At 41.5% G+C, this 26,991-nt stretch overlaps 1 protein-coding gene across 1 annotated transcript in view; it reads right to left on the bottom strand.

The window, feature by feature from the left end:
• Positions 1-26,991, bottom strand: part of CACNA1C (calcium voltage-gated channel subunit alpha1 C) — a 1,426,303-nt gene that overhangs the window by 735,173 nt on the left and 664,139 nt on the right. The window contains 1 exon segment of the mRNA XM_053719677.1: positions 8,316-8,488. Within this exon segment, the coding sequence (XP_053575652.1) occupies positions 8,316-8,488 (173 nt within the window).

The raw sequence follows: 26,991 nt of genomic DNA, 5'->3' as shown, positions 1-26,991 counted from the left end.
TTTGGGCAAAGACCTCCGGATGAAGTTCCCACTCCCCCGGATGAAGAGTCTGGCGACTCAAGAAATCCGCCTCCCAGTTCTCCACTCCCGGGATGTGGATTGCTGACAGGTGGCAAGAGTGAGACTCTGCCCAGCGAATTATCTTTGATACTTCTATCATTGCTAGGGAGCTTCTTGTCCCTCCCTGATGGTTGATGTAAGCTACAGTCGTGATGTTGTCCGACTGAAACCTGATGAACCCCCGAGTCTTTAACTGGGGCCAAGCTAGAAGGGCATTGAGAACTGCTCTCAATTCCAGAATGTTTATTGGCAGGAGACCTTCCTCCTGACTCCATTGTCCCTGAGCCTTCAGAGAATTCCAGACAGCGCCCCAACCTAGAAGGCTGGCGTCTGTTGTTACAATTGTCCAGTCCGGCCTGCTGAAAGGCATCCCCCTGGACAGATGTGGCCGAGAAAGCCACCATAGAAGAGAGTTTCTGGTCTCTTGATCCAGATTCAGAGTGGGGGACAAATCTGAGTAATCCCCATTCCACTGACTCAGCATGCACAATTGCAGCGGTCTGAGATGTAGGCGTGCAAAGGGTACTATGTCCATTGCTGCTACCATTAAGCCGATCACCTCCATGCATTGAGCTACTGACGGGAGTTGAATGGAATGAAGGACACGGCATGCATTTAGAAGCTTTGTTAATCTGTCTTCTGTCAGATAATTCTTCATTTCTACGGAATCTATAAGAGTCCCCAAGAATGGAACCCTTGTGAGAGGCAAGAGAGAACTCTTCTTTTCGTTCACTTTCCATCCATGCGACCTTAGAAATGCCAGAACTAACTCTGTATGAGACTTGGCAGTTTGAAAGCTTGAAGCTTGTATCAGAATGTCGTCTAGGTACGGAGCTACCGAAATTCCTCGCGGTCTCAGAACCGCCAGAAGGGCACCCAGAACCTTTGTGAAGATTCTTGGAGCCGTAGCCAATCCGAATGGAAGAGCTACAAACTGGTAATGCCTGTCTAAGAAGGCAAACCTTAGATACCGGTAATGATCTTTGTGCATCGGTATGTGAAGGTAAGCATCCTTTAAATCCACTGTGGTCATGTACTGACCCTTTTGGATCATGGGTAAGATTGTCCGAATAGTTTCCATTTTGAACGATGGAACTCTTAGGAATTTGTTTAGGATCTTTAAATCCAAGATTGGCCTGAAAGTTCCCTCTTTTTTGGGAACCACAAACAGGTTTGAGTAAAACCCTTGTCCTTGTTCCGACCGCGGAACCGGATGGATCACTCCCATTAATAATAGATCTTGTACACAGCGTAGAAACGCGTCCTTCTTTATTTGGTTTGTTGACAACCTTGACAGATGAAATCTCCCTCGTGGGGGAGATAATTTGAAGTCTAGAAGGTATCCCTGAGATATGATCTCTAGCGCCCAGGGATCCTGGACATCTCTTGCCCAAGCCTGGGCGAAGAGAGAGAGTCTGCCCCCCACTAGATCCGGTCCCGGATCGGGGGCCCTCGGTTCATGCTGTCTTAGGGGCAGCAGCAGGTTTTCTGGCCTGCTTGCCCTTATTCCAGGACTGGTTAGGTTTCCAGCCTTGTCTGTAACGAGCAACAGCTCCTTCCTGTTTTGGTGCAGTGGAAGTTGATGCTGCACCTGCTTTGAAATTCCGAAAGGGACGAAAATTAGACTGTCTAGCCTTAGCTTTGGCTTTGTCTTGAGGTAGAGCGTGGCCCTTACCTCCTGTAATGTCAGCGATAATTTCTTTCAAACCGGGCCCAAATAAAGTTTGCCCCTTGAAAGGTATATTAAGTAATTTGGACTTAGAAGTTACATCAGCCGACCAGGATTTTAGCCACAGCGCCCTACGTGCCTGAATGGCGAATCCTGAATTCTTAGCCGTAAGTTTGGTTAAATGTACTACGGCCTCCGAAACGAATGAATTAGCTAGTTTAAGGACTCTAAGCCTGTCCGTAATGTCGTCCAGCGTAGCGGAACTAAGGTTCTCTTCCAGAGACTCAATCCAAAATGCTGCCGCAGCCGTAATCGGCGCGATGCATGCAAGGGGTTGCAATATCAAACCTTGTTGAACAAACATTTTCTTAAGGTAACCCTCTAATTTTTTATCCATAGGATCTGAAAAAGCACAGCTATCCTCCACCGGGATAGTGGTGCGCTTAGCTAAAGTAGAAACTGCTCCCTCCACCTTAGGGACCGTTTGCCATAAGTCCCGTGTGGTGGCGTCTATTGGAAACATCTTTCTAAATATTGGAGGGGGTGAGAACGGCACACCGGGTCTATCCCACTCCTTAGTAACAATTTCAGTTAATCTCTTAGGTATAGGAAAAACGTCAGTACTCGCCGGTACCGCAAAGTATTTATCCAACCTACACATTTTCTCTGGTATTGCAACAGTGTTACAATCGTTAAGAGCCGCTAAGACCTCCCCTAGTAATACACGGAGGTTTTCCAATTTAAATTTAAAATTTGAAATATCTGAATCCAATCTGCTTGGATCAGAACCGTCACCTACAGAATGAAGCTCTCCGTCCTCATGCTCTGCAAGCTGTGACGCAGTATCAGACATGGCCCTAGAATTATCAGCGCACTCTGTTCTCACCCCAGAGTGATCACGCTTGCCTCTTAGTTCTGGTAACTTAGCCAAAACTTCAGTCATAACAGTAGCCATATCTTGTAATGTTATCTGTAATGGCTGCCCAGATGTACTAGGCGCCATAATATCACGCACCTCCCGGGCGGGAGACGCAGGTACTGACACGTGAGGCGAGTTAGACGGCATAACTCTCCCCTCGCTGTTTGGTGAAATTTGTTCAATTTGTACAGATTGGCTTTTATTTAAAGTAGCATCAATACAGTTAGTACATAAATTTCTATTGGGCTCCACCTTGGCATTGGAACAAATGACACAGGTATCTTCCTCTGAATCAGACATGTTTAACACACTAGCAATAAACATGCAACTTGGTTACAATCTTATTTAACAAAAACGTACTGTGCCTCAAAGAAGCACTAAACGATTAAATGACAGTTGAAATAATGAACTGAAAAACAGTTATAGCATCACTCTTTAAAAACAACACAACTTGTTAGCAAAGGTTTGTTCCCATTAGTAAAGCAACACTAATTAAATTTTAAACATAAAAATCACAGAGCAACGTTTTAAAACACAGTCACTATATAAATCTCACAGCTCTGCTGAGAGAATCTACTTCCCTTCAAAGAAGTTTGAAGACCCCTGAGTTCTGTTAGAGATGAACCGGATCATGCAGAAAATATAAGTGTAACTGACTGGAAATTTTTTGATGCGTAGCAAAGAGCGCCAAAAACGGCCCCTCCCCCTCACACACAGCAGTGAGAGAGAAACGAAACTGTCATAATCAAAACAAGCAAACTGCCAAGTGGAAAAATAATGCCCAAATATTTATTCACTCAGTACCTCAGAAATGCAAACGATTCTACATTCCAGCAAAAACGTTTAACATGAATTAAATACCTATTAAAAAGGTTTAATGTACTTTTACAGAGTAATTCCGGTGAAATACCATCCCCAGAATACTGAAGTGTAGAGTATACATACATGTCATTATAACGGTATAGCAGGATTTTCTCATCAATTCCATTCAGAAAATAAAAACTGCTACATACCTCAATGCAGATTCAACTGCCCGCTGTCCCCTGATCTGAAGCTTTTACCTCCCTCAGATGGCCGAGAAACAGCAATATGATCTTAACTACTCCGGTTAAAATCATAAGAAAAACTCTGGTAGATTCTTCTTCAAACTCTGCCAGAGAAGTAATAACACGCTCCGGTGCTATTGTAAAATAACAAACTTTTGATTGAAGTTATAAAAACTAAGTATAATCACCATAGTCCTCTCACACCTCCTATCTAGTCTTTGGGTGCAAGAGAATGACTGGGGGTGACGTAGAGGGGAGGAGCTATATAGCAACTCTGCTGGGTGAATCCTCTTGCACTTCCTGTAGGGGAGCAGATAATATCCCAGAAGTAATGATGACCCGTGGACTGATCACACATAACAGAAGAAAAATATTTTTCATTTTTGTGTTCATCTTATCATATCACATTTATTTCATTTATTTCTCTTTTCTGTGATACTTTGGTATTTGTTATCATGACTGCTATTATTTAACACAGTCAAAAAAGTGTTGTTTTTTTTAAATCTACACTACTGTTACAACAGATATGAGTGGTGGCACTGGGCAAGTGGGCACAGTATACGCTGTGAGCCTGACACACACGCTGGCAGGCAGGCAACTGCAATTAGATTACACAGGGAAAAAAAAGATGAGTCCTTCAGGACTGTAGTGGACACTGAATACACTAGCCTAGCTATCGATTTCCCTATTAAATCAGCAGCAGCTACACTGTCCCTCCTCTCACTAAGAATGCAGCTTACAAATGAATCTAAAATGGATGCTGTCCAGGAGGTAGGAGGGTCTGCTGCTGATTGGCTGGAATGTGTCTTCTGACTGTGAGGTACAGGGTCAAAGTATTACTTAATGATGATGAATAGGGGGCGGATCGAACATCGCATATGTTCGCCCCCCGCGGCGAACGCGAACAAGCTATGTTTGCCGGGAACTATTCGCCGGCGAACTATTCGCGACATCACTACTTATGAGCCCTTCAAGCAAGCTGAAATTCCTATCCAAGTGTCTGAATACAGCTTACCCTTCCCTCATGGGGATATTGCCAGCCTTTTCTAGAATTAACACAGTTTGTCTAGAAAAAATATAGACTGAACATACCTCATATGCAGCTTAGCATGCAAACCGTTCCCCCAACTGAAGTTTTCCTGTACTCTTCAGCCCTTGTGAGAACAGCAGTGGATCTTAGTTACAAAGTGCAAAGATCATAATCCTCCTTGCAGAAAACTTCATCCCTTTTCTGCCAGAGAGTAAATAGTACACACCGGTACCATTTAAAATAACAAACTTTTGCTTGAGAAATAAAAAACTAACATTTTTGTCACCACACTCGCTCTGCACTTCCTAGTTTCTTAGAGTAGGCAAAGAGAATGACTGGGGGGTGGAGCTAAGGGAGGAGCTATATAGGCAGCTCTGTTGTGGGTGCTCTCTTTGCCACTTCCTGATGGGAAGGAGAATATCCCACAAGTAAGGATGAATCTGTGGACTAGATACATCTTACAAGAGAAATAAATGTTTAATTATCATTTTCTTGCTGCTGCTTTGCTCTTTTTGGATACTACCTCTGCCACTGTGCTTACATGAGAGTTGATTCCCATCACTGATCATGACCCCACATTCTCTGAGGCAAAGGAATATCTCTGGACTACCTATTGGTGGGACAAGGATACCTTCATTTCCCAAGATTGACTAGGAGTCTGCCGGACGACTACTTTGGTTCCGGCTTGCTTGTAGTGCACATTTGTGCTTTCTATCATGTGAGTAGAATTTCATTGCACCTATATCTTCTGGTTACCTGCTTAATCTGCACCATGTGGCACCCTCTACCTTTTGTATTTTAGATCTATCTATTTTGTGTAGTGGCTTTACATATTAAAGCAGTCGAGGACTCATTGTGTTTGGATAAGTCTTTTTATCAGGACATTACTCTATATCACTATCACTTCTGGATTGACGTTATTACCCCTTATATATATATACCTATTGCTTACTATATTGACCTTTGCTGTTTGTGAATTGTTAGGTCATGTGAGGTATATGCAACATATGGTTTCCCTAATTGAAATGTAACATATTGTTATATATTCTTTACATTTGATATCTGTTATCTATGTATACTTCAGTACAGATTCCAATCTAGATCTGTGAAACACTTGCTGTACAATTGTCAAAGGTATACTATACCATTTCTATATTCATATATATATTGATATATATTCCTCTAGTAAACACATCTACTGTTGGCGCCTCTTTTAGACACCAGTTGGCGCCTCTTTTAGACACCAGTTGGCCCCTCTTTTAGACACCAGCTTGGCTAAAGATATATTGCTCTTGCTATCTTTGCCTGCTGTGTATCTGTATATAAAAATAAAGAAAAAGAAGAACAGGAGGTATATAGACTAACTAAACCTCCACAATTAGGGAATTCAGCACTCTTATCAAAAAGTCCACTTTTCTTAACATGCTTGAGTCTTCGTGCACAACACTGATATTGGCCAGGAATAAGGAATGTAAAGTGTACACTTAAAACAGCAAGTCTACTATAAAAGCCTGTAGGTCCAGGCCAATATTTAGACTATTTAATATGTGTATCCACTTTGTCTCACACTTTAAGTGCATAAGTCTAGAAGTTTGACTTGATTCTGGTGGAATAGTTTCAGCTATTATTACTTGTAAACAGTGGGGGTCTAAAATGTTCAGATACACTGTGCCTTACCACGCACAGTGTATCTGTGTACGGGACAAACGGCTTATAAGCCATTCGCTAGAAATGTTTAGTCAATTCCATATCTCTTGAGAAAGTCTGCTAAGGGGGCGGACGAAACGCGTATAGGAGGAATTGAGGAGTGAGCTCTGGAGTTTTCATTGGATCGGTATCCCAAATAGGATGCTGACATTATTGTTGATGCAGTCGGACAGAGGGACCAAATTTATACACACACACACACACACACATATATATATATATATATATATATATTAAAATAAAAGAAAATTTTCTTCTATGCAAAGAACATATGAAAGAATATTATTTGTTGATGCAGTCGGACAGAGGGACCAAATTTATATACACACACACATATATATATATATATATATATATATATATATATATATATATATATATATATATATATATATATATAAATAAAAGAAAATTTTCTTCTATGCAAAGAACATATGAATGTGAAGTATTCCTAACTCACCTTCAGGTTTAACACAGTTGATCTAGTACAGTGTAGTATAGCGAGTGATAACTAATAAAAAAAAAAAAACAGCACCCCAAAGGCGTCTATGGGGAGAATGCATTAGCACGGTAGCGATATCGGAGGTCCTAAAGTTAACTCGCCTCGGTCTTTCGGGTCTATTTAACAAGGGCCGAATGGCCAACTGTTACCCTTGTTTCCGCGCGAGCCTTCAGGATCGCCGGAAACAGGAGTTAAAAAGCAGCGGTCTTAAGACCACTGCTCCTAAACTTATACGCCACCTCTGAGGCGGTGTATAGCAATCCGCCCGATCATGTACGATTGGGCTGATTGACACCCCCTGCTAGCGGCCGATTGGCCGCGAATCTGCAGGGGGCGGTATTGCACCAGCAGTTAACAAGAACTGCTGGTGCAATGATAAATGCCGACATCGGATGCTGTCTGCATTTATCGATGTGCGGCAAACATGGTTTGCTATAGCGGATCATGTCTGTCCGCACATAGATAAATAGACCCCTTATACTTGAACACTAACTTTTTAACTTTTAACTTGTAATACGCACTTTAAGGCGGGCGCGATAAGTTTTTACTTTAAAAGCAGTTAGTGTGCAAGCGAAAACAGCATGCCACTTGTAATTTGGCCCTCTATGAGTAATTAATGCTGAAATTCAGGTAATTCCAGAGGGTTAACAAACTTTTTCTTGCAACTATATACAGTAAAACAAAGTTAAAATCATAACAAAAAATACAAAATAAGCATAGTTTATTTTCTATTATAAAAAGAGTCTTGCAGCTTTGTCAATTAGGGTCAAAGTACTCTCTAAGCATGTTACCCCTCAAGGTCTAACAGTTTTATCTTGCCAAATGTAAGCTGGTGAGTTTGTCTAAAAATTATCATTGGAAATATTGCACTGATAGAAATATATGTATGCAAAATGCCAGTTAAAATACACTGAAAACATCTTACTATTATTTGTATTTGCTTTGATTTGATCAGTGCCAGGTGTTCCCTGTTACATTCGCTCTCCCCTGTAAGATTTTGCATTATTTATAACTTCATTACTTTTTATGGGAGGCAACTCACTAGTTGCTTGGGATTTTCAGATTCAGTCCCATTTATTAGAGAATTGAGTGTGGGTAACCAATGAAGGGTAATGTCACTACATGCTGGCACACTTTAAAACACTTCGAGCATTGCCATTGGCATGACATGAAGAAAACTCGGTATAATATGCTGCCACTTTGCATTTTAATTGACATTCTGAAATACTAGAGGTGTAAATAGTATAGATGGGCAAGTCTTTTGTCTACAAAATGATAGACATATATGGATAACTATGAGTAGCAAAGTTATGGATAGAAACATAAAAACTATAACAAGATACATATTCACACATTATAGTGATGCGTAAGCTTGGTCTTACTGTTTCGAGGTTTATCCTCATCAATATCTTCATCTTCATTCTCAGGATCTATGTCTTCTGCTTGGGTGATCCAATCAAGGTAGCCTTTGAGGTCTTCCTCCAGTTGCTGCTTCTCTCTTAGTTTCTGGAAGTCCCCCCGAGCCTTGGCTTTCTCTCTCTCTTTGGAAAACTCACTGGAAAAAGTCAGAAACAGGTTTATTGCAGAAGTAACAAGAAGTAGTTTGGAGGGGGAAAAAGGTTGTATTTCATCAGACAGCAAAATATTACATGAAGAGAAAAGATATTGAAAATATAGAAAAATTAAAGTAGGGGGAAAAAAGAGGATAGAGAAACATGGCAGACAGCAGGAACAGAAAAAGAAAGAGCAGACAGACCTGTGGTTGCCCTAAAAAAAAGTATAAAAAGAAGAAAGAGATGTAGAGTTTGCATACACAATATAGATTCCAGAAATATACACAGTGTATTAAGTGCAAAATCTCCAGTGACTGACACTTAGATGAATATACAATATTTTTAAGACTAGAGTAGCCTAGTCTTTTAACAAGTCTAAAAGTTTATTACTGAACAATATAATATGTAACATTGTTGTGCTCAGATAAAAGGAACATTCCAGGACCAAATATTCTCGAGTTCCGGCATCATAAGATTTTCAAAACAACTTTGCATTATGTAGTGTTCATTAAAAAAGTCTGCTTAGACTTTTAATTTTTTTACTTGTGAGATTAGAACTGGAGCACACATAAGGTACCAATCTCATAACATTTAACGTTTCTGCGTGGATACATTATTGTGCTATAGTTTACCAGCTTATGTGACACTTGCTCATCTAGGAATTTCCTGAAATCATTTTTCACCTGAGAGAGAGCGATGAGGGTTTTAAAAGAGGCAGGCTCCAGGGGGAACACTTACACAAACAAAAATTATGAATTATTCCAAACGTAATTCCTTTTAAGGTCAAACAAATGCAAAGAAGTGGTCCCTGATGAGCAGAGCAATGAAGATTTGTTAATTAAAATGGTTTATACCAAAACTCCAGGGATACTGTAAGGTTTCAAGCACTAGACAGAAAAATGAATTGCTTTATTTCTGGTGTAAATGCTCATAACACAGTGCAGAGGGGGTTAAAAACTCACACTGCCATAAACATAAGGGGTTGTCATTATACTAATAACTGTATTGTTTATGTTGTACTTTTTTCTTAAAGGGACATGAAACCTAATATTTTTCTTTCATGATTCAGATAGAGAATACAATGTTAAACAACATTCCAATTTACTTCTATTATCTAATGTGCTTCATTCTTTAGATATCCTTTGTTGAGGAAATAGCAATGCACATGGGTGAGCCAAACACACGTGGCATCTATGTGCATTCACCAATCTGCAGCTCCTAATCATATGTAGATATGCTTTTCAACAAAGCATATCAAGAGAATGAATCAAATTGGAAGTTGTTTAAAACTGAATGCCCTTTCTAAATCATGTAAGAACAAATTTGTGTTTCATGTCCCTTTAAGACTTAAAGCACTTGACCTATGACTTCATTGATTAGAAGAAATTAGTTAATAATTGCTGTTATTATTAGAATACGCAAAGACACTCGTTAAATTAATCTCAGAATAATGCAGGATTGACTCTGTCCTACCAACACTAGAGCCTGTGACATTGTGGTTTTAAAAAAGGTACTACAGACCTCAGCAACCTCACTTGATTCTGCATTGATCTACAAATAAAAGGATCTAGAAGGAGCATGCAAGTCAAATTTGAAATGCACAGCTGTGCATTTGAAATTTGAATATAAGCAATTTGCATAAAAAAGCATCCAGTAATTTATCACTGGCTTTGAGATAACTGCTACTATACAAAAGACCCAGAGAGAATATATAATGGATTTCAATCAGGTCGCATTTATTTGTCACAAGGCTTATAATACAGTCACCCCAATCAGAGATGCTTTGCAACTTCTATGGGAGACGAGCCAGAAAATACATTGTGGGCCTTAAACTTAACTCTGTCACTATGAAGCTTATGCTGTCATTATTTTTATGCATACATAATACTCGATAGATAGAAATTTATTAGCAAAATACAGAGACAACATTTTGCCAGTTATATGCCCAACGGAGACCTCAGATCAAATGCGTGCCTTGCAGTCCCATTATACCAGTTGTTTGTTGAAATGGAATCTCATGGAATGTTTACATGTTACTACAGCTCCTATTATGCTATTTAAATGTAAATGTGAGACTATAGAACAGATGCATGTCCACTGCAGTCACTTTTTGTCATGCTCATAGGAGTGGGTTCAGGGGTTTGGAGCCCATGTGTGGAGGAGTCGGCTTAGGGCTGTCTTGTGCACTAAAAGGAGCCAGTGAGATGGACTTCTTAATAGAACTTCCCCTTTTAGACATAGCTAAAGAAAAAGACAGTCAATGCAAGTTAATTGTACAGGACACTGAAGGATTGGATACTGGAAGCGGGAAAGTTAAGGAGGTTCGCCCAATCCAGAGCTGGAATTGGAGGAAATGCCCACGATAAGTCAACAAATACAGGGAGAATGCAAAAGAGTAGTCAGGAGACAAGGCCAGGTTTGGTATACCAGAATAGCAGACCAATCTTTCATCAAACAAAAGGGAAATACAAGAAAGTAGTCAGGAGGCAAGCCAATTTCAGGAACCAGAAGGAAAAAAACAAACTGGAACTCAGGCAAGGTCAGAGGCAATAACATATTGGTAGAACCACAATATCAGGGCTGGGAGTGGCCTGTGAGGGCTGCCTTTTAAAGCAGTACTGATGAGGTACCTGCCTGCAGCTGACAGGCAGGTGGAGCTAAAGAGCTCCCATACCATCAACACAAGTTAAAGCCCTCTGGTAGTGCAGATACAGGACTACATGCTGTGAATTAGGAGTCCTAGGTTCAATCCCAGGCAGACCCTAAGGGACACATCAAAACTGTATGTTAAAATAGGACCTTACATCAGCTTTAAGGTCTATATGCCAACTATATGCCCTGGTGAAAACTCAAAAAATATGCACACAGCTCAATACTATGTTATGCCTGATTTATGTCCAAATTAAATTATTTAGAATAAAACAAAAGGAACAAAAAGAAAAAAAATGTACTGTAGGAAAAAAAGAGCCTCCACACCACTATCAATGGCCTGATTGAGTTGTATTTTTTTTCCACCTCTGTCACTACCTTTTGCAAGATCAGCAGAGGAAACAGACCGTCCAAGAACTATATTTACAGCTAAAAGGTGTAAAAAAACATTAAATTACTTTTAAGCTATTCATTTATTAATAAGTAAAAAAAAAAAAATTATGCTCACCTGATAAAAATTTTACTTTCTTGACATGGTGAGGCCACGGATCATCTAATTACTATTTGGAATATCACTCCTGCCCAGCAGGAGGTGGCAAAGAGCACCACAGCAAAGCTTATAAATATCACCTCCCTTCCCTCCAACCCCAGTCATTCGATCAAAGTAAAGGAGAGAAAGGAAGCAACAAAATGCAGAGGTGTATGAAGTTTATAACATATCAAAAAAACCTGTCTTAACCCCTTAAGGACAAGGCCATTTTTCAATTTCTTTCCCTTAAGGACCAGGGCTATTTTTACATTTCTGCAGTGTTTGAGTTTAGCTGTAATTTTCCTCTTACTCATTTACTGTACCCAAACATATTATATACCGTTTTTCTCGCCATTAAATGGACTTTCTAAAGATACCATTATTTTCATCATATCTTATAATTTCTATAAAAAAATTAAAAAATATGAGGAAAAATTGGAAAAAACACACTTTTTCTAACTTTGACCCCCAAAATCTGTTACACATCTACAACCACCAAAAAACACCCATGCTAAATAGTTTCTAAATTTTGTCCTGAGTTTAGAAATACCCAATGTTTACATGTTCTTTGCTTTTTTTGCAAGTTATAGGGCAATAAGTACAAGTAGCACTTTTCTATTTCCAAACCACTTTTTTTCAAAATTAGCGCTAGTTACATTGGGACACTGATATCTTTCAGGAATCCCTGAATATCCCTTGACATGTATATATTTTTTTTAGAAGACATCCCAAAGTATTGATCTAGGCCCATTTTGGCATATTTCATGCCACCATTTCACCGCCAAATAAGATCAAATAAAAAAAATTGTTCACTTTTTCAAAATTTTAGGTTTCTCACTGAAATTATTTACAAACAGCTTGTGCAATTATGGCACTAATGGTTGTAAACGCTTCTCTGGGATCCCCTTTGTTCAGAAATAGCAGACATATATGGCTTTGGCGTTGCTTTTTGGTAATTAGAAGGCCGCTAAATGCCACTGCGCACCACACGTGAATTATGCCCAGCAGTGAAGGGGTTAATTAGGGAGCATGTACGGAGCTTCTAGGGTTAATTTTAGCTTTAGTGTAGTGTAGTAGACAACCCCAAGAATTGATCTAGGCCCCTCTTGGTATATTTCATGCCACCATTTCACCGCCAAATGCGATCAAATGAAAAAAAACGTTAAATTTTTCAAAATTTTAGGTTTCTCACTGAAATTATTTACAAACAGCTTGTGCAATTATGGCACTAATGGTTGTAAAAGCTTCTCTGGGATCCCCTTTGTTCAGAAATAGCAGACATATATGGCTTTGGCGTTGTTTCTTGGTAATTAGAAGGCTGCTAAATGCAGCTGCACACCACACGTGTATTATGCCCAGCAGTGAAGGGGTTAATTAGGGAGCTTGTAGGGAGCTTGTAGGGTTCATTTTAGCTTTAGTGTAGTGTAGCAGACAACCCAAAGTATTGATCTAGGCCCATTTTGGTATATTTCATGCCACCATTTCCCCGCCAAATGCGATCAAATAAAAAAAAAAACGTTCACTTTTTCACAAACTTTAGGTTTCTCACTGAAATTATTTACAAACAGCTTGTGCAATTATGGCACAAATGGTTGTAAATGCTTCTCTGGGATCCCCTTTGTTCAGAAATAGCAGACATATATGGCTTTGGCGTTGCTTTTTGGTAATTAGAAGGCCGCTAAATACTGCTGCGCATCACACGTGAATTATGTCTAGCAGTGAAGGGGTTAATTAGGTAGCTTGTAGGGAGCTTGCAGGGTTAATTTTAGCTTTAATGTAGAGATCAGCCTCCCACCTGACACATCACACCCCCTGATCCCTCCCAAACAGCTCTCTTCCCTCCCCCACCCCACAATTGTCCCCGCCATCTTAAGTACTGGCAGAAAGTCTGCCAGTACTAAAATAAAATGTATTTTTTTTTATATATATAGCATATTTACATATGCTTCTGTGTAGGATCCCCCCTTAGCCCCCAACCTCCCTGATCCCCCCCCCCCCCAAACAGCTCTCTAACCCTCCCTTTCTACCTTATTGGTAGCCATCTTGGGTACTGGCAGCTGTCTGACAGTACCCAGTTTACAAAAAAAACCTGCTTTTTCATATATTATTTTTTTTTCTGTAGTCTAGCTTCCCCCCAGCCAAAGAGCAACCCCCATTCCCTCCCAGATCCCTTAGATGTATTTTAAAAATGATTTTGTACCCTACTCTATCTAACTTATTTTTTTTATATTTCTGTAGTGTAGCCGTTCCCACCTGCTTCCACCCCGTGCACACGCCCGCCCCCACCCTCCCATGCACGGGCGTGCGCCTCCGTGCGCGCCCCGATGATCACGCCCCCAATCCCGCCCCCCTCCACGTCATAGCTAGCATCGATCAAAATCATTTAATCAGCAGCCTGCTTTATCTGGGTGGTTTCTTTGCAATTCTGTGCCTTGACATTAAGTTATACCCTGAAAGACTCTCTGCTCCTGTTTCCTGTGTGAAATTCAGATTGGTTGTTGATGTTGGATTTTCTGGTTCCTGATTTCTGCTACAATTACTGACTACTCTTCTGGATAATCCCTTGGCACTGTGTTTCATTTTGGGACTGATTTCCTGGCAATTGATCTTGCCTAAAACTCTCTTTCCTAAGGACTGACTCAGGTACTTTTGCTTGCTTGTTTCCTGATACTACAAAGTTCCAATTGTAGTTTATGCAAATATCCTGTTTGTTTTCCTCAAAGTTCCAAATTGCAGTCTATGCAAATATCCTGTTTGTTTCTACAAAGTTCCAAATTGCAGTCTATGCAAGTATTCTGTTTGTTTCTACAAAGTTCCAATTTGCAGTTTATGCAAGTATCCTTTGTTTCTACAAAGTTCCAATTTGCAGTTTATGCAAGTTTCCTGTTTGTTTCTACAAAGTACCAGTTTGCAGTTTATGCAAGTTTCCAGTTTGTTACAACTGTGTCCAGTCTACAGCATATGCAAGTATCCTGCTTGTTATTACAAGGCTTCGCATTCCTGTGTGTTATTATACAGTTCCAGTCTTCAGCATATGCAAGTATCCTGTCTGTTATACAAGCACTGCTTTCCTGCCTGATACTACACAGTTCCAGTTCTACAGCATATGCAAGTATCCTGCTTGTTATTACAAAGCTCTGCTTTCCTGCGTGTTATTACACAGTTCCAGTCTTCAGCATATGCAAATATCCTGTCTGTTACACATAGCTCTGCATTCCTGCCTGTTATTATACAGTTCTACAGCATATGCAAGTATTATTATTACAAAGAACTGTATTCCTGCCTTATACAACAACCTATAGACTTTGTCTTATCTAATTGCATATCTCTACATTGCTTTATCCTATAAATAAAACCATCTCCTTTATTTCCTAAAACCTTATACCTGTTTAATTATGCCTAAAAGGAAAGACTCACGCAGACAAAACACAACATTAACCCCAAAACCTGACACCTCTGCACAACAGCTCCTTACTCCTGAACCTGCTACCTTGCAGAGTATGATACACAGTGAGTCCACGGATCATCTAATTACTACTGGGAATCAATACCCAAGCTAGAGGACACAGATGATAATGGAGGGACAAGACAGGGAACCTAAACGGAAGGCACCATTGCTTGAAGAACCTTTCTCCCAAAAGAAGCCTTAGTCGAGGCAAAAGTATCAAATTTATAGAATTTTGCAAAAGTGTGAAGAGAGGACCAAGTTGCAGCCTTGCAAATCTGTTCCACAGAAGCATCATTGTTGAATGCCCAGGAAGCGGAAACAGCCCTCGTAGAATGAGCTGTAACTCTCTCAGGAGGCTGCTGTCCAACAGTTTCATAAGCCAAGCGAATGATACTCTTCAGCCAAAAAGAAAGAGAAGTAGCCGTAGCTTTCTGCCCCTTACGTTTCCCCGAGAAAACCACAAACAGAGCAGAAGACTCATGAAAATCCTTAGTCACCTGTAAATAGAATTTCAATGCATGCACCGCGTCTAGGTTGTGCAGCAGACGTTCCTTATGAGAAGAAGGGTTAGGACATAAAGAAGGAACAACGATCTCCTGATTAATGTTCCGATCTGAAACCACTTTAGGGAGAAAACTACCTTATCCGAATGAAAAATAAGGTAAGGAGACTCATACTGTAATGCCGAGAGCTCTGAAACTCTACGAGCAGATGAAATAGCAACAAGAAACAAAACCTTCCAAGATAACAGTTTAATATCTAAGGAATCCATAGGCTCAAACGGAGCCTGTTGAAGAACCTTAAGAACAAGGTTAAGACTCCAGGAAGGAGTAACCAGTTTAAACACAGGCCTGATTCTGATCAAGGCCTGAAAGAACGCATGCACGTCTGGTACATCTGCCAGACAATTATGTAACAAAATAGACAAGGCCGATATTTGACCCTTTAAGGAACTTGCCGATAAACCCTTCTCCAAACTCTCTTGGAGAAAAGACAAAATTCTAAGAATCCGAACTCTACTCCAAGAGTAGACTCTGGAGTCACACCAATACAGATATTTACGCCATATCTTATAGTAAATCTTCCTGGTAACAGGCTTATGAGCCTGAATCATGGTTTTAATGACCGACTCAGAAAACCCATGCTTAGATAAAATTAAGCGTTCAATCTCCAAGCAGCCAGCTTCAGAGAAACTAGATTTGGGTGAAAGAAGGGCCATTGAAGTAGAAGGTCCTTCCTTAGTGAAAGTCTCCAAGGAGGTAGAGATGACATCTCCACTAGATCCTGCGAGGCCACACCGGTGCAATGAGGATCACCGACGCCCACTCCTGTTTCATTCAAGCAATGACCAAAGGAAGGAGAGCGAACAGAGGAAATAGGTATGCGAGACTGAAATTCCAAGGGACCGTCAGAGCATCTATCAGTACAGCCTTAGGATCCCTTGACCTTGACCCGTACCTTGGCAGCTTGGCATTCCGCAGAGATGCCATGAGATCCAGTTCCGGCTGTCCCCATTTGAGAATCAAGCTGGAAAACACTTCCGGATGGAGTTCCCACTCCCCAGGTGAAAGGTCTGTCTGCTCAGAAAATCCGCTTCCCAGTTGTCCACTCCTGGAATGTGGATCGTAGACAGACAGCAGTTGTGGGTCTCCACCCATTGAATTATCTTGGCTACGTCTGTCATGGCCAAGGAACTCCGAGTTCCCCCCTGATGGTTGATGTAAGCCACTAAAGTTATGTTTTCCGACTGGAACCTGATAAACTGGGCCGAGGCTTACTGAGGCAAGGCCAGAAGAGCATTGAAAATTGCTCTCAGTTCCAGAATGTTTATGGATAGAACAGACCCTTTCCGAGTCCATGTCCCCTGGGCATTTAGAGAGCACCAGACTGCTCCCGATCCCAGTAGGCTGGCGTCCGTCATCACAATCACCCAGGTGGGTCTGCAGAAGCAGGTTCCCTTGGAGAGATGATCCTGAGACAACCACCAAAGAAGATAATCCCTTGTCTCCTTACCAGATTTAATCGTGGAGACAAATCAGCATAATCTCCGTTCCACTGCCTGAGAATGCATAACTGCAGAGGTCTGAGATGGAAACGGGCAAGCGGAATGATAGTTTACATCTTGAAGGACGGTACTCTGAGGAATTTGTTTAGACTTTTGAGATCTAAAATTGGTCTGAATGTTCCCTCTTTTTTGGGAACCACAAACAGATTGGAGTAAAATCCCAGACCCTGTTCCTGCACTGGAATAGGAACTATCACTGCCAGTTTGGGAAGGTCCCGAACACAGTGTAAGAACGCCTCTCTTTTTATCTGGTCTACAGATAATCTTGAGAGCAGAAACCTGCCCCTGGGAGGAAAGGTCTTGAACTCTAGTTTGCATCTCTGAGACACGATGCCCACCACCCAGGGATCTTGAACATCCCGAACCCAAGCCTGAGCGCAGAAAGAAAGTCTGCCCCCCACAAGATCCGGTCCCGGATCGGGGGCAGTCCCTTCATGCCGACTTTGGTTGGGCCTCCAGGAAGGCTTGGACTGTTCCTGGTTAGTAGAAGGAGAGGAAGGCTTACCCTTGAAGTTTCGAAAGGAACGAAAATTACTCTCACGTCCATTCTGCTTACTCCTCTTATCCTGAGGGAGGAAATTACCCTTTCCTCCCATAATGTCAGAAATAATTTCCGCCAATCCCAGCCCAAACAAGGTCTTACCCTTGTAAGGAATCGCCAAAAGCTTAGACTTAGATGACACATCCGCAGACCAGGATTTTAACGATAAAGCTCTGCGGGCCAGTACGGCAAACCCGGAAATCTTTGCTCCCAGCTTAATAACCTGTAGGGAAGCATCTGTAATAAAGGAATTGGCCAAGTTAAGGGCCTTGATCCTATTCTGGATCTCTTCAAGAGGAGTGTCTGTCTGAATAGAATCAGACAACGCATCAAACCAGTATGCCGCTGCACTAGTGATGGTAGCAATACACACCGCAGGTTGCCATTGTAAACCCTGGTGTATATACATCTTCTTGAGCAACCCCTCAAACTTCTTATCCATGGGAACTTTAAAAGAACAACTATCCTCTATGGGAATAGTGGTCCTCTTAGCTAAAGTGGAAATTGACCCTTCCAACTTAGAGACCGTCTGCCAAGATTCCTTGATAGAGTCTGCTATAGGAAACATCTTCTTAAAAATAGGGGATGGAGAAAAAGGGATACCCGGTCTCTCCCATTCCCTAGCAATAATCTCTGTAGCTCTGGTACAGAAAAAACCTCCACCATGGAAGGTACATCAAAATATTTGTTAAGCTTACTAGACTTCTTAGGATTAACTACAACAGTAGTGTCAGAGTCATCCAAGGTAGCCAAAACCTCCTTAAGTAACAAACGGAGGTGTTCCAGCTTAAACCTGAAGGATACAACTTCAGTATCAAAAGAGAATTACACTGTCTAAGTTTGAGATTTCACCCTCAGATGCTACCGAAGTATCTTCCTCCTCAGATTTCTGGGATGGAACATTCAAGATAGCCACGACTGTGTCAGAAACCTTACTCACTGATTCTTTACATTTCCTCTTGCGCTTTCCCTGCAGCATCAGATACCACAGAGGACATGAGGGAAGCAATGTCTTGCGACGTAACTCCAAGCGGAGTAAGAGAGGAAGCGCAGGGCACTGCATATCTGGAGCATCGTCAGGAGACTCCTGAACAGTATCCGCCTTAAACAATGTTGGCTCAGAAAAAAGTCTATCCCTGTAATGTAAAGTTCTCTCAATACATGAGGAACAGAAAGGGATTGGTGGTTCCACGTTAGCATCAAAACATAAAGAACATGTAACATCCTACAGGGCCTCTTGGTCCATCTTTATTCACAAATAAACCAAATAGATAAATAAAGTGATATATTATTTAGAAATTACCCCACAAAAAAAAGTTACTGTTCCTTTAAATTTCAAAACAATTTTTTTTTCTTTTTCTGCGAGAAAATAATAAACTTACATAAAAAAACACTCCGGAGAACCTCTACACCTCAGCTTAGCTTTGCTGAGGTGCTTACCTGCCTTACTGACAATGGAGTGAATATTCTATTAGATAATCCGGACCCATCTTCTCTATACTGTAAATTGCAGTCCGGTAACCGTAACACTGCTCTCAACTGTGACAAAGCTATCTCCACTCCGGAACACATGAAGTGTATAAGGAAAAGGTGCACAATAGAAAATTGCCGCCTCAGCTAACCCCACCCATCGTGGGCGTTACAAAATTAACCTCCCGGTCGGCTAAATGTAATCTAAAGCCGCCGGGAATAAAATAACAAATAACACCCCATTTATTGAGCCAAAAGACTCCTCGTCCCCCGTGCCTGCTATTACTGCCAATAATAAAATGATCCCCCTAACAATAGGAGAATGTCTCTTGTCCCATAAACAGATTTTAAAGTGCAATCTTTTTTTCTACATATGTGTCTCAGAAAAAATAAAGTCAGCACTTACCTTTAGACTTCTGCCAGGCAGCAAGGCAGCTCACTAGGTTTGAGAGGCCAGTTTCCTCGCATGGACCTGTGGAAGAAACAAAGACTGAGTACTCTTACTCAGGCTTGCAAAGTTAGGGCAGCAATAAATACATGGGAGGCGCAGTGAGGATTGTACCCCACAAGTTCCCATTGCTTAAAAGCCACCACTGCTCTACTGAAGAGACTGATATGGACTATGGCTACACCCTAGGACAAAGCAGAACAATCTTGCACTGATGAAAAATAATAAAATCTTGCTAGAAGAATCTTCTTTCAAACACCAAAACTTTACACTTTCTTGCTCTAACGTAGGCAAAGAGAATGACTGGGGTTGGAGGGAAGGGAGGTGATATTTAACAGCTTTGCTGTGGTGCTCTTTGCCGCCTCCTGCTGGGCAGGAGTGATATTCCCAATAGTAATTAGATGATCCATGGATCCACTGAGTCATTAGAAAGAAAGAAGGTTTTCAGGCTCTGTTTACCTTTAAAATATTTTTCAATGTATTTTGGCTATTTCATTTCCTGAGTTTTAAACAAACCTACTGCTACAGAGATTGGAGTAGTTGCCTCACTCTCTAGCAGCAGAGGGTGCTCTTTAAACAGTTCTCCAAGTTCTCCTCTCTGCTGCTGCAATCCTGTTATGCTCCCTTTCAACTCATAAGCAAATTGTTCCTCAACAAGATTGTCATACAGAGTGCACTGCTAAAGGGCTGGGGTGCTGGTGTGACTGAATCCTTACTGTAGTAAGTAGTGCAGCAATACGTGTTTGCTGGTGTGTGTTTACATATGGTGTAAGGTAGAATGAATAATATAAAGCAAGTTTATTTAATGTTTTTCTTTGAGTGGCAGTGCTACACTAGATATGTAACAGTGGAGTGAGGAGTTTCCTGAAATTATATTATTTATCGGACACAGACTCAGCAGTCAGCAGAGTGGGTGCCATGTCCCTGAAGTAGATGCTATCCGGTAATGGAGACACTGGGGCCGATTTATTAAGAATCGGACGGACATGATCCGCTGTAGCGATCATGTCCGCCCGACATTGCTGAATGCCGACAGCATATGTTGTCAGCATTTATCATTGCCGCTAGCAGGGGGTGTCAATCAATCCGATCGTATGTGATCGGGCTGATTGATGTACGCCACCTCAGAGGTGGCGTATGAGTCAAGGAGCAGCGGTCTTAAGAAAACCTTTTTGAAAATAATACACTTACTTTGATAATAGAAATACATTTCAAAGCTTTAAAAAAAAAAAAAAATCACATGAGCTATCTAAACGGTTTAAAGTTTAATTTTGAGTTGTCAATTTAATTACATCAGAAAGACCTTATAACAAGAGTTCTAAAACAATAGCCTTTTTAGTAAAAAGGAGATGGCCTGCTTAGCCTAACTCACATGTGCATGTGAATCACTTCTGCTAAAAAAGTTAATTTATGCTTACCTGATAAATTGATTTCTTCTATGATACGACAAGTCCACGGATTCATCCTTTACTTGTGGGATATTATCCTCCTGCTAACAGTAAGTGGCAAAGAGCACCACAGCAGAGCTGTCTATATAGCTCCTCCCTTGACTCCACCCCCCAGTCATTCGCCCGAAGGTATAGGAAGAAAAAGGAGAAACTAAAAGGTGCAGAGGTGACTGAAGTTTTAAATCAAAACATATAATCTGTCTTAAATTGACAGGGCGGTCCATGGACTCGTCGTATCATAGAAGAAATCAATTATATCAGGTAAGTAAAATTTACTTTTCTTCTATAAGATACGACAAGTCCACGGATTCATCCTTTACTTGTGGGATACAATACCAAAGCTACAGGACACGGATGAACGGGAGGGACAAAACAGATGCCTAAACAGAAGGCACCACTGCTTGAAGAACTTTTCTCCCAAAAATAGCCTCCGAAGAAGCAAAAGTATCAAATTTGTAAAATGTGGAAAAGGTATGAAGTGAAGACCAAGTCGCAGCCTTACAAATCTATTCAACAGAAGCATCATTTTTAAAAGTCCATGTGGAACCCACCGCTCTAGTAGAGTGAGCTGTAATTCTTTCAGGAGGCTGCTGTCCAGCAGTCTTGTATGCCAAAAGGATGATGCTTTTCAGCCAAAAAGAAAGAGAGGTAGCCGTAGCTTTTGGACCTCTACGCTTTCCAGAATAGACAACAAACAGAGAAGATGTTTGACGGAAATCTTTGGTCGCTTGCAAGTAAAACTTCAAAGCACGAACCACGTCCAAGTTGTGCAACAGACGCTCCTTCTTAGAGGAAGGATTAGGACACAGGGAAGGAACAACAATTTCCTGATTAATATTCTTATTAGTAACAACCTTAGGAAGGAATCCAGGTTTGGTACGCAAAACCACCTTATCAGAATGGAAAACAAGATAAGGCGAATCGCATTGCGAATGCAGATAGTTCGGAAACTCTTCGAGCCGAAGAGATAGCAACTAAAAACAGAACTTTCCAAGATAGAAGCTTAATATCTATGGAATGCATAGGTTCACACGGAACCCCTTGAAGAACTTTAAGAACTAAATTCAAACTCGATGGCGGAACAACAGGTTTAAACACAGGCTTAATTCTAACCAAAGCCTGACAAAACGACTGAACGTCTGGAACATCTGACAGACGCTTGTGCAGTAAAATTGACAAAGCAGATATCTGACCTTTTAAGGAACTAGCTGATAACCCTCTCTCCAATCCTTCTTGGAGAAAGGACAAAATCCTAGGAATCCTGATCTTACTCCATGAGTAGCCTTTGGATTCACACCAATAAAGATATTTACGCCATATCCTATGGTAAATTTTCCTAGTGACAGGCTTTCGAGCCTGAATCAAGGTATCTATGACAGACTCAGAGAATCCCCGCTTAGATAAAATCAAGCATTCAATCTCCAGGCAGTCAGCCGCAGAGAAACTAGATGTGGATGCTGGAACGGACCTCGAATGAGAAGGTCCAGTCTCAGTGGCAGTGTCCACGGTGGTAGAGATGACATTTCCACCAGGTCTGCATACCAAGTCCTGCGTGGCAACGCAGGTGCTATCAAAATCACCGAAGTCCTCTCCTGTTTGATTCTGGCAATCAGGCGAGGAAGGAGAGGAAATGGTGGAAACACATAAGCCAGGCTGAACGACCAAGGTACTGCTAGAGCATCTATCAGTACTGCTTGGGGATCCCTTGATCTGGACCCGTAACAAGGTAGTTTGGCATTCTGACGAGATGCCATCAGATCCAATTCTGGTGTGCCCCATTGATGAATCAATTGTGCAAACACCTGTGGGTGAAGCTCCCACTCCCCCGGATGAAAAGTCTGACGACTTAGAAAATCTGCTTCACAGTTTTCCACTCCTGGGATATAGATTGCTGATAGATGGCAAGAGTGAGTCTCTGCCCATCAAATTATTTTGGTAACCTCTATCATCGCTAGAGAACTCTTTGTTCCCCCCTGATTATTGATATATGCTACAGTCGTGATATTGTCCGACTGGAATCTTATGAATCTGGCCGAAGCCAGCTGAGGCCACGCCTGAAGTGCGTTGAATATCGCTCTCAGTTCCAGAATATTTATTGGAAGGAGAGCCTCCTCCTGAGTCCACACACCCTGTGCTTTCAGGGAATTCCAGACTGCACCCCAGCCCAATAGGCTGGCGTCCGTCGTCACTATGACCCATGCTGGCCTGCGGAAACACATTCCCTGGGACAGATGATCCTGCGACAACCACCAAAGAAGAGAGTCTCTGGTCTCTTGATCCAGATTTATCTGAGGAGATAAATTTGCATAATCCGCATTCCACTGTCTGAGCATGCATATTTGCAGTGGTCTGAGATGCAAGCGAGCAAACGGAACTATGTCCATTGCCGCTACCATTAGTCCAATTACCTCCATACACTGAGCCACTGACGGCAGGGGAATGGAATGAAGTGCTCGGCAGGTGGTTAAGATCTTTGATTTTCTGACCTCCGTCAGAAAAAATTTCATGTTTACCGAATCTATCAGAGTTCCCAGGAATGGAACTCTTGTGAGAGGGATAAGTGAACTCTTCTTTACGTTCACCTTCCACCCGTGAGATCTTAGAAAGCCAACACGATGTCCGTGTGAGATTTGGCTAATTGGTTAGTTGACGCCTGAATTAAGATATCGTCCAGATAAGGCGCCACTGCTATGCCCCGCGGCCTTAGAACCGCCAAAAGGGACCCTAGCAATTTGTGAAAATTCTGGGAGCTGTGGCCAACTCAAAGGGAAGAGCCACAAACTGGTAATGCTTGTCCAGGAAGGCGAACCTGAGGAACTGGTGATGATCTTTGTGGATAGGAATGTGAAGATACGCATCCTTCAAATCCACGGTGGTCATATATTGACCCTCCTGGATCATTGGTAAAATAGTCCGAATGGTCTCCATCTTGAAGGATGGGACTCTAAGAAATTTGTTTAGGATCTTGAGATCTAAAATCGGTCTGAAGGTTCCCTCTTTTTTGGGAACCACGACAAGATTGGAGTAAAACCCTTGCCCCTGTTCTGCTTTTGGAACTGGGCAGATTACACCCATAGTATATAGGTCTTCTACACAGCTTAAGAACGCCTCTTTTTTTGTCTGGTTTACAGACAACCGTGAAAGATGAAATCTCCCCCTTGGAGGAGAATATTTGAAGTCTAGAAGATACCCCTGGGTCACAATTTCTAAAGCCCAGGAGTCCTGAACATCTCTTGCCCAAGCCTGAGCAAAGAGAGAAAGTCTGCCCCCTACTAGATCCGGTCCCGGATCGGGGGCTGCCCCTTCATGCTTTCTTGGTGGCAGCAGCGGGCTTCTTGGCCTGTTTACCCTTATTCCAAGTCTGGTTAGGTCTCCAGACTGACTTGGATTGAGCAAAATTCCCCTCCTGCTTTATGGCAGGGAAGGAGGTAGGGGGACCACCTTTGAAGTTTCGAAAGGAACGAAAATTATTTTGTTTGGTCCTCAACTTATTTGTCTTATCCTGGGGAAGGGCATGGCCTTTTCCTCCAGTGATGTTGGAAATTATCTCTTTCAGTTCAGGCCCGAATAGGGTCTTACCCTTGAAAGGAATAGCTAAAAGTTTAGATTTTGATGACACATCAGCAGACCAGGACTTAAAGGGCCATAATACCCAAATGTTTAAACACTTGAAAGTGATGCAGCATAGCTGTAAAAAGCTGACTAGAAAATATCTCCTGAACATCTCTATGTAAAAAAGAAAGATATTTTACCTCAAAAGTTCCTCAGTAGCCACCTCCCATTGTAAAGGATTTCTAAGCAGCATTTTAGTGTGTCTGTCCTAGGACAGCTTAGGGGATGAGCCTCGTGAACTCTCATATTATTTCACCAATCAGGTAAAGGAAGCTTACTATGAAATATCATGAGAGTAAAGTCAAATCTCATGAGATCACAGTAAGAGTTCATGACCTCAGCACTGTTGATGCTGATTGGCTGCTGTTCATTTCTTCATTTATTTATATATTTTTACCTGCAGCTGGGAGCAGGTGAAGTATAACTTTTTACACAGAACTTACTCTGCTGGGCTGAGGAGATTGTGAGGTAAAATATCTTCCTTTTTTACATAGAGATGCTCAGGTGATATTTTCCTGTCAGCTTTTTACAGTTATACTGCATCAGTTTCAAGTGATTTAGCATATGAGTATTATGTCCCTTTAAGCCATAACGCTCTACACGCTAAAATGGCAAAACCTGAATTCTTTGCCGCTAATTTAGCCAGTTGAAAAGCGGCATCTGTAATGAAAGAATTAGCTAGCTAGAGAGCCCTAATTCTATCCAGAATATCATCTAATGGGTCTCAACCTTAAGAGCCTCCTCTAGAGCCTCAAACCAAAAAGCAGCTGCAGTAGTTACAGGAACAATGCACGCTATAGGTTGCAGAAGAAAACCCTGATGAATAAATATTTTCTTTAGAAGACCCTCTAATTTTTTATCCATAGCACAGCTGTCCTCAATAGGTATAGTTGTACGCTTAGCCAGGGTAGAAATAGCTCCCTCCACCTTAGGTACTGTGTCAGATATGGGAAACATTTTCTTAAAAGTAGGAGGGAGAGAGAACGGAATACCTGGCCTATCCCACTCCTTAGTAACAATGTCCGAAATCCTCTTAGGGACCGGAAAAACATTAGTGTAAGTAGGAACCTCTAGATATCTATCCATTTTACACAATTTCTCTGGTAGAATTACAATAGGGTCACAATCATCCAGAGTCGCTAAAACCTCCCTGAGCAACAAGCGGAGGTGTTCTAGCTTAAACTTAAAAGCCGTCATATCTGAGTCTGTTTGAGGGAACATCTTTCCTGAATCAGAAAGCTCTCCCTCAGACAGCAATTCCCTCACCCCCAACTCAGAACATTGTGAGGGTACATCGGAGATGGCTAATAAAGCGTCAGAGGGCTCAGTATTTACTCTCACACCGGACCTACTGCGCTTCCCCTGCAACCCAGGAAGTTTAGATAAAACCTCTGTGTGGGTAGTAGACATAACTGCGGCCATATCTTGCAGGGTGAAAGAATTAGACGCATTAGTACTTGGCGTCGCTTGTGCGGGCGTTAAAGGTTGTGACACTTGGGGAGAATTAGATGGCATAACCTGATTCTCTTCTGACTGAGAATCATCCTGCGACATACTTTTATCAGCTAAAATATGTTCTTTGCAATTTAAGGCCCTTTCAGTGCATGAGGGACACATTTTAAGTGGGGGTTCCACAATGGCTTCTAAACACATGGAACATTGGCTTTCCTCAATGTCAGACATGTTAAACAGACTAGTAATGACCACAAACAGGCTTGAAAACACTTAATTTAGTGAAAAATTAACAATCTGAAAAAAACGGTACTGCGCTTTTAAGAGAAAAAAAGCATACAATTTTTCCAAAACTGCTTTAAAACAATAAAATCGTTCCACTTTTATGATAGAAGCATCCTAACTATGCAGCTAAGTGTGCCCCACAAGGAAAGGAACACTTACCAGAAAAAACGGATATTTAGAAAAAGTTTATATCAATAAAAAACACCCCCTGCACCTCGCCACAGCCCTGCTGTGGCGCCTACCTGCCCTCAGGGGTCTGAAAAACCGGGTTAAACCTTCGATTTGGCCCAATACAGCTCACAAAGGCCCACCGGAGTTGGAGCTTGCTGCTTGCCTGATAAAAACAACTGCGCAACTGAGGCATGAAAATAGTCCCCGCCCATCTCACTCGATGTCTCTCAGCCCAAATGAACCGCACCAGATCGGTCTAAAAACTAGCCATGTGGGTTCATAAACCCAAAAAGAAAGCCATATGTACCCTCTCATAAGCATGAAAAAGTCTCACATAAAAACTTTATCAGCATTCTCAGTTATGTAAACGTTTGCCCACAAACATTC

The sequence above is a fragment of the Bombina bombina genome, chromosome 6, assembly GCF_027579735.1.
Source record: "Bombina bombina isolate aBomBom1 chromosome 6, aBomBom1.pri, whole genome shotgun sequence".
In the NCBI taxonomy this organism is placed as follows: Eukaryota; Metazoa; Chordata; class Amphibia; order Anura; family Bombinatoridae; genus Bombina; species Bombina bombina.
The sequence above is the reverse complement of the archived record's forward strand: the minus strand, read 5'-3'. Positions and strand labels throughout refer to the sequence as shown.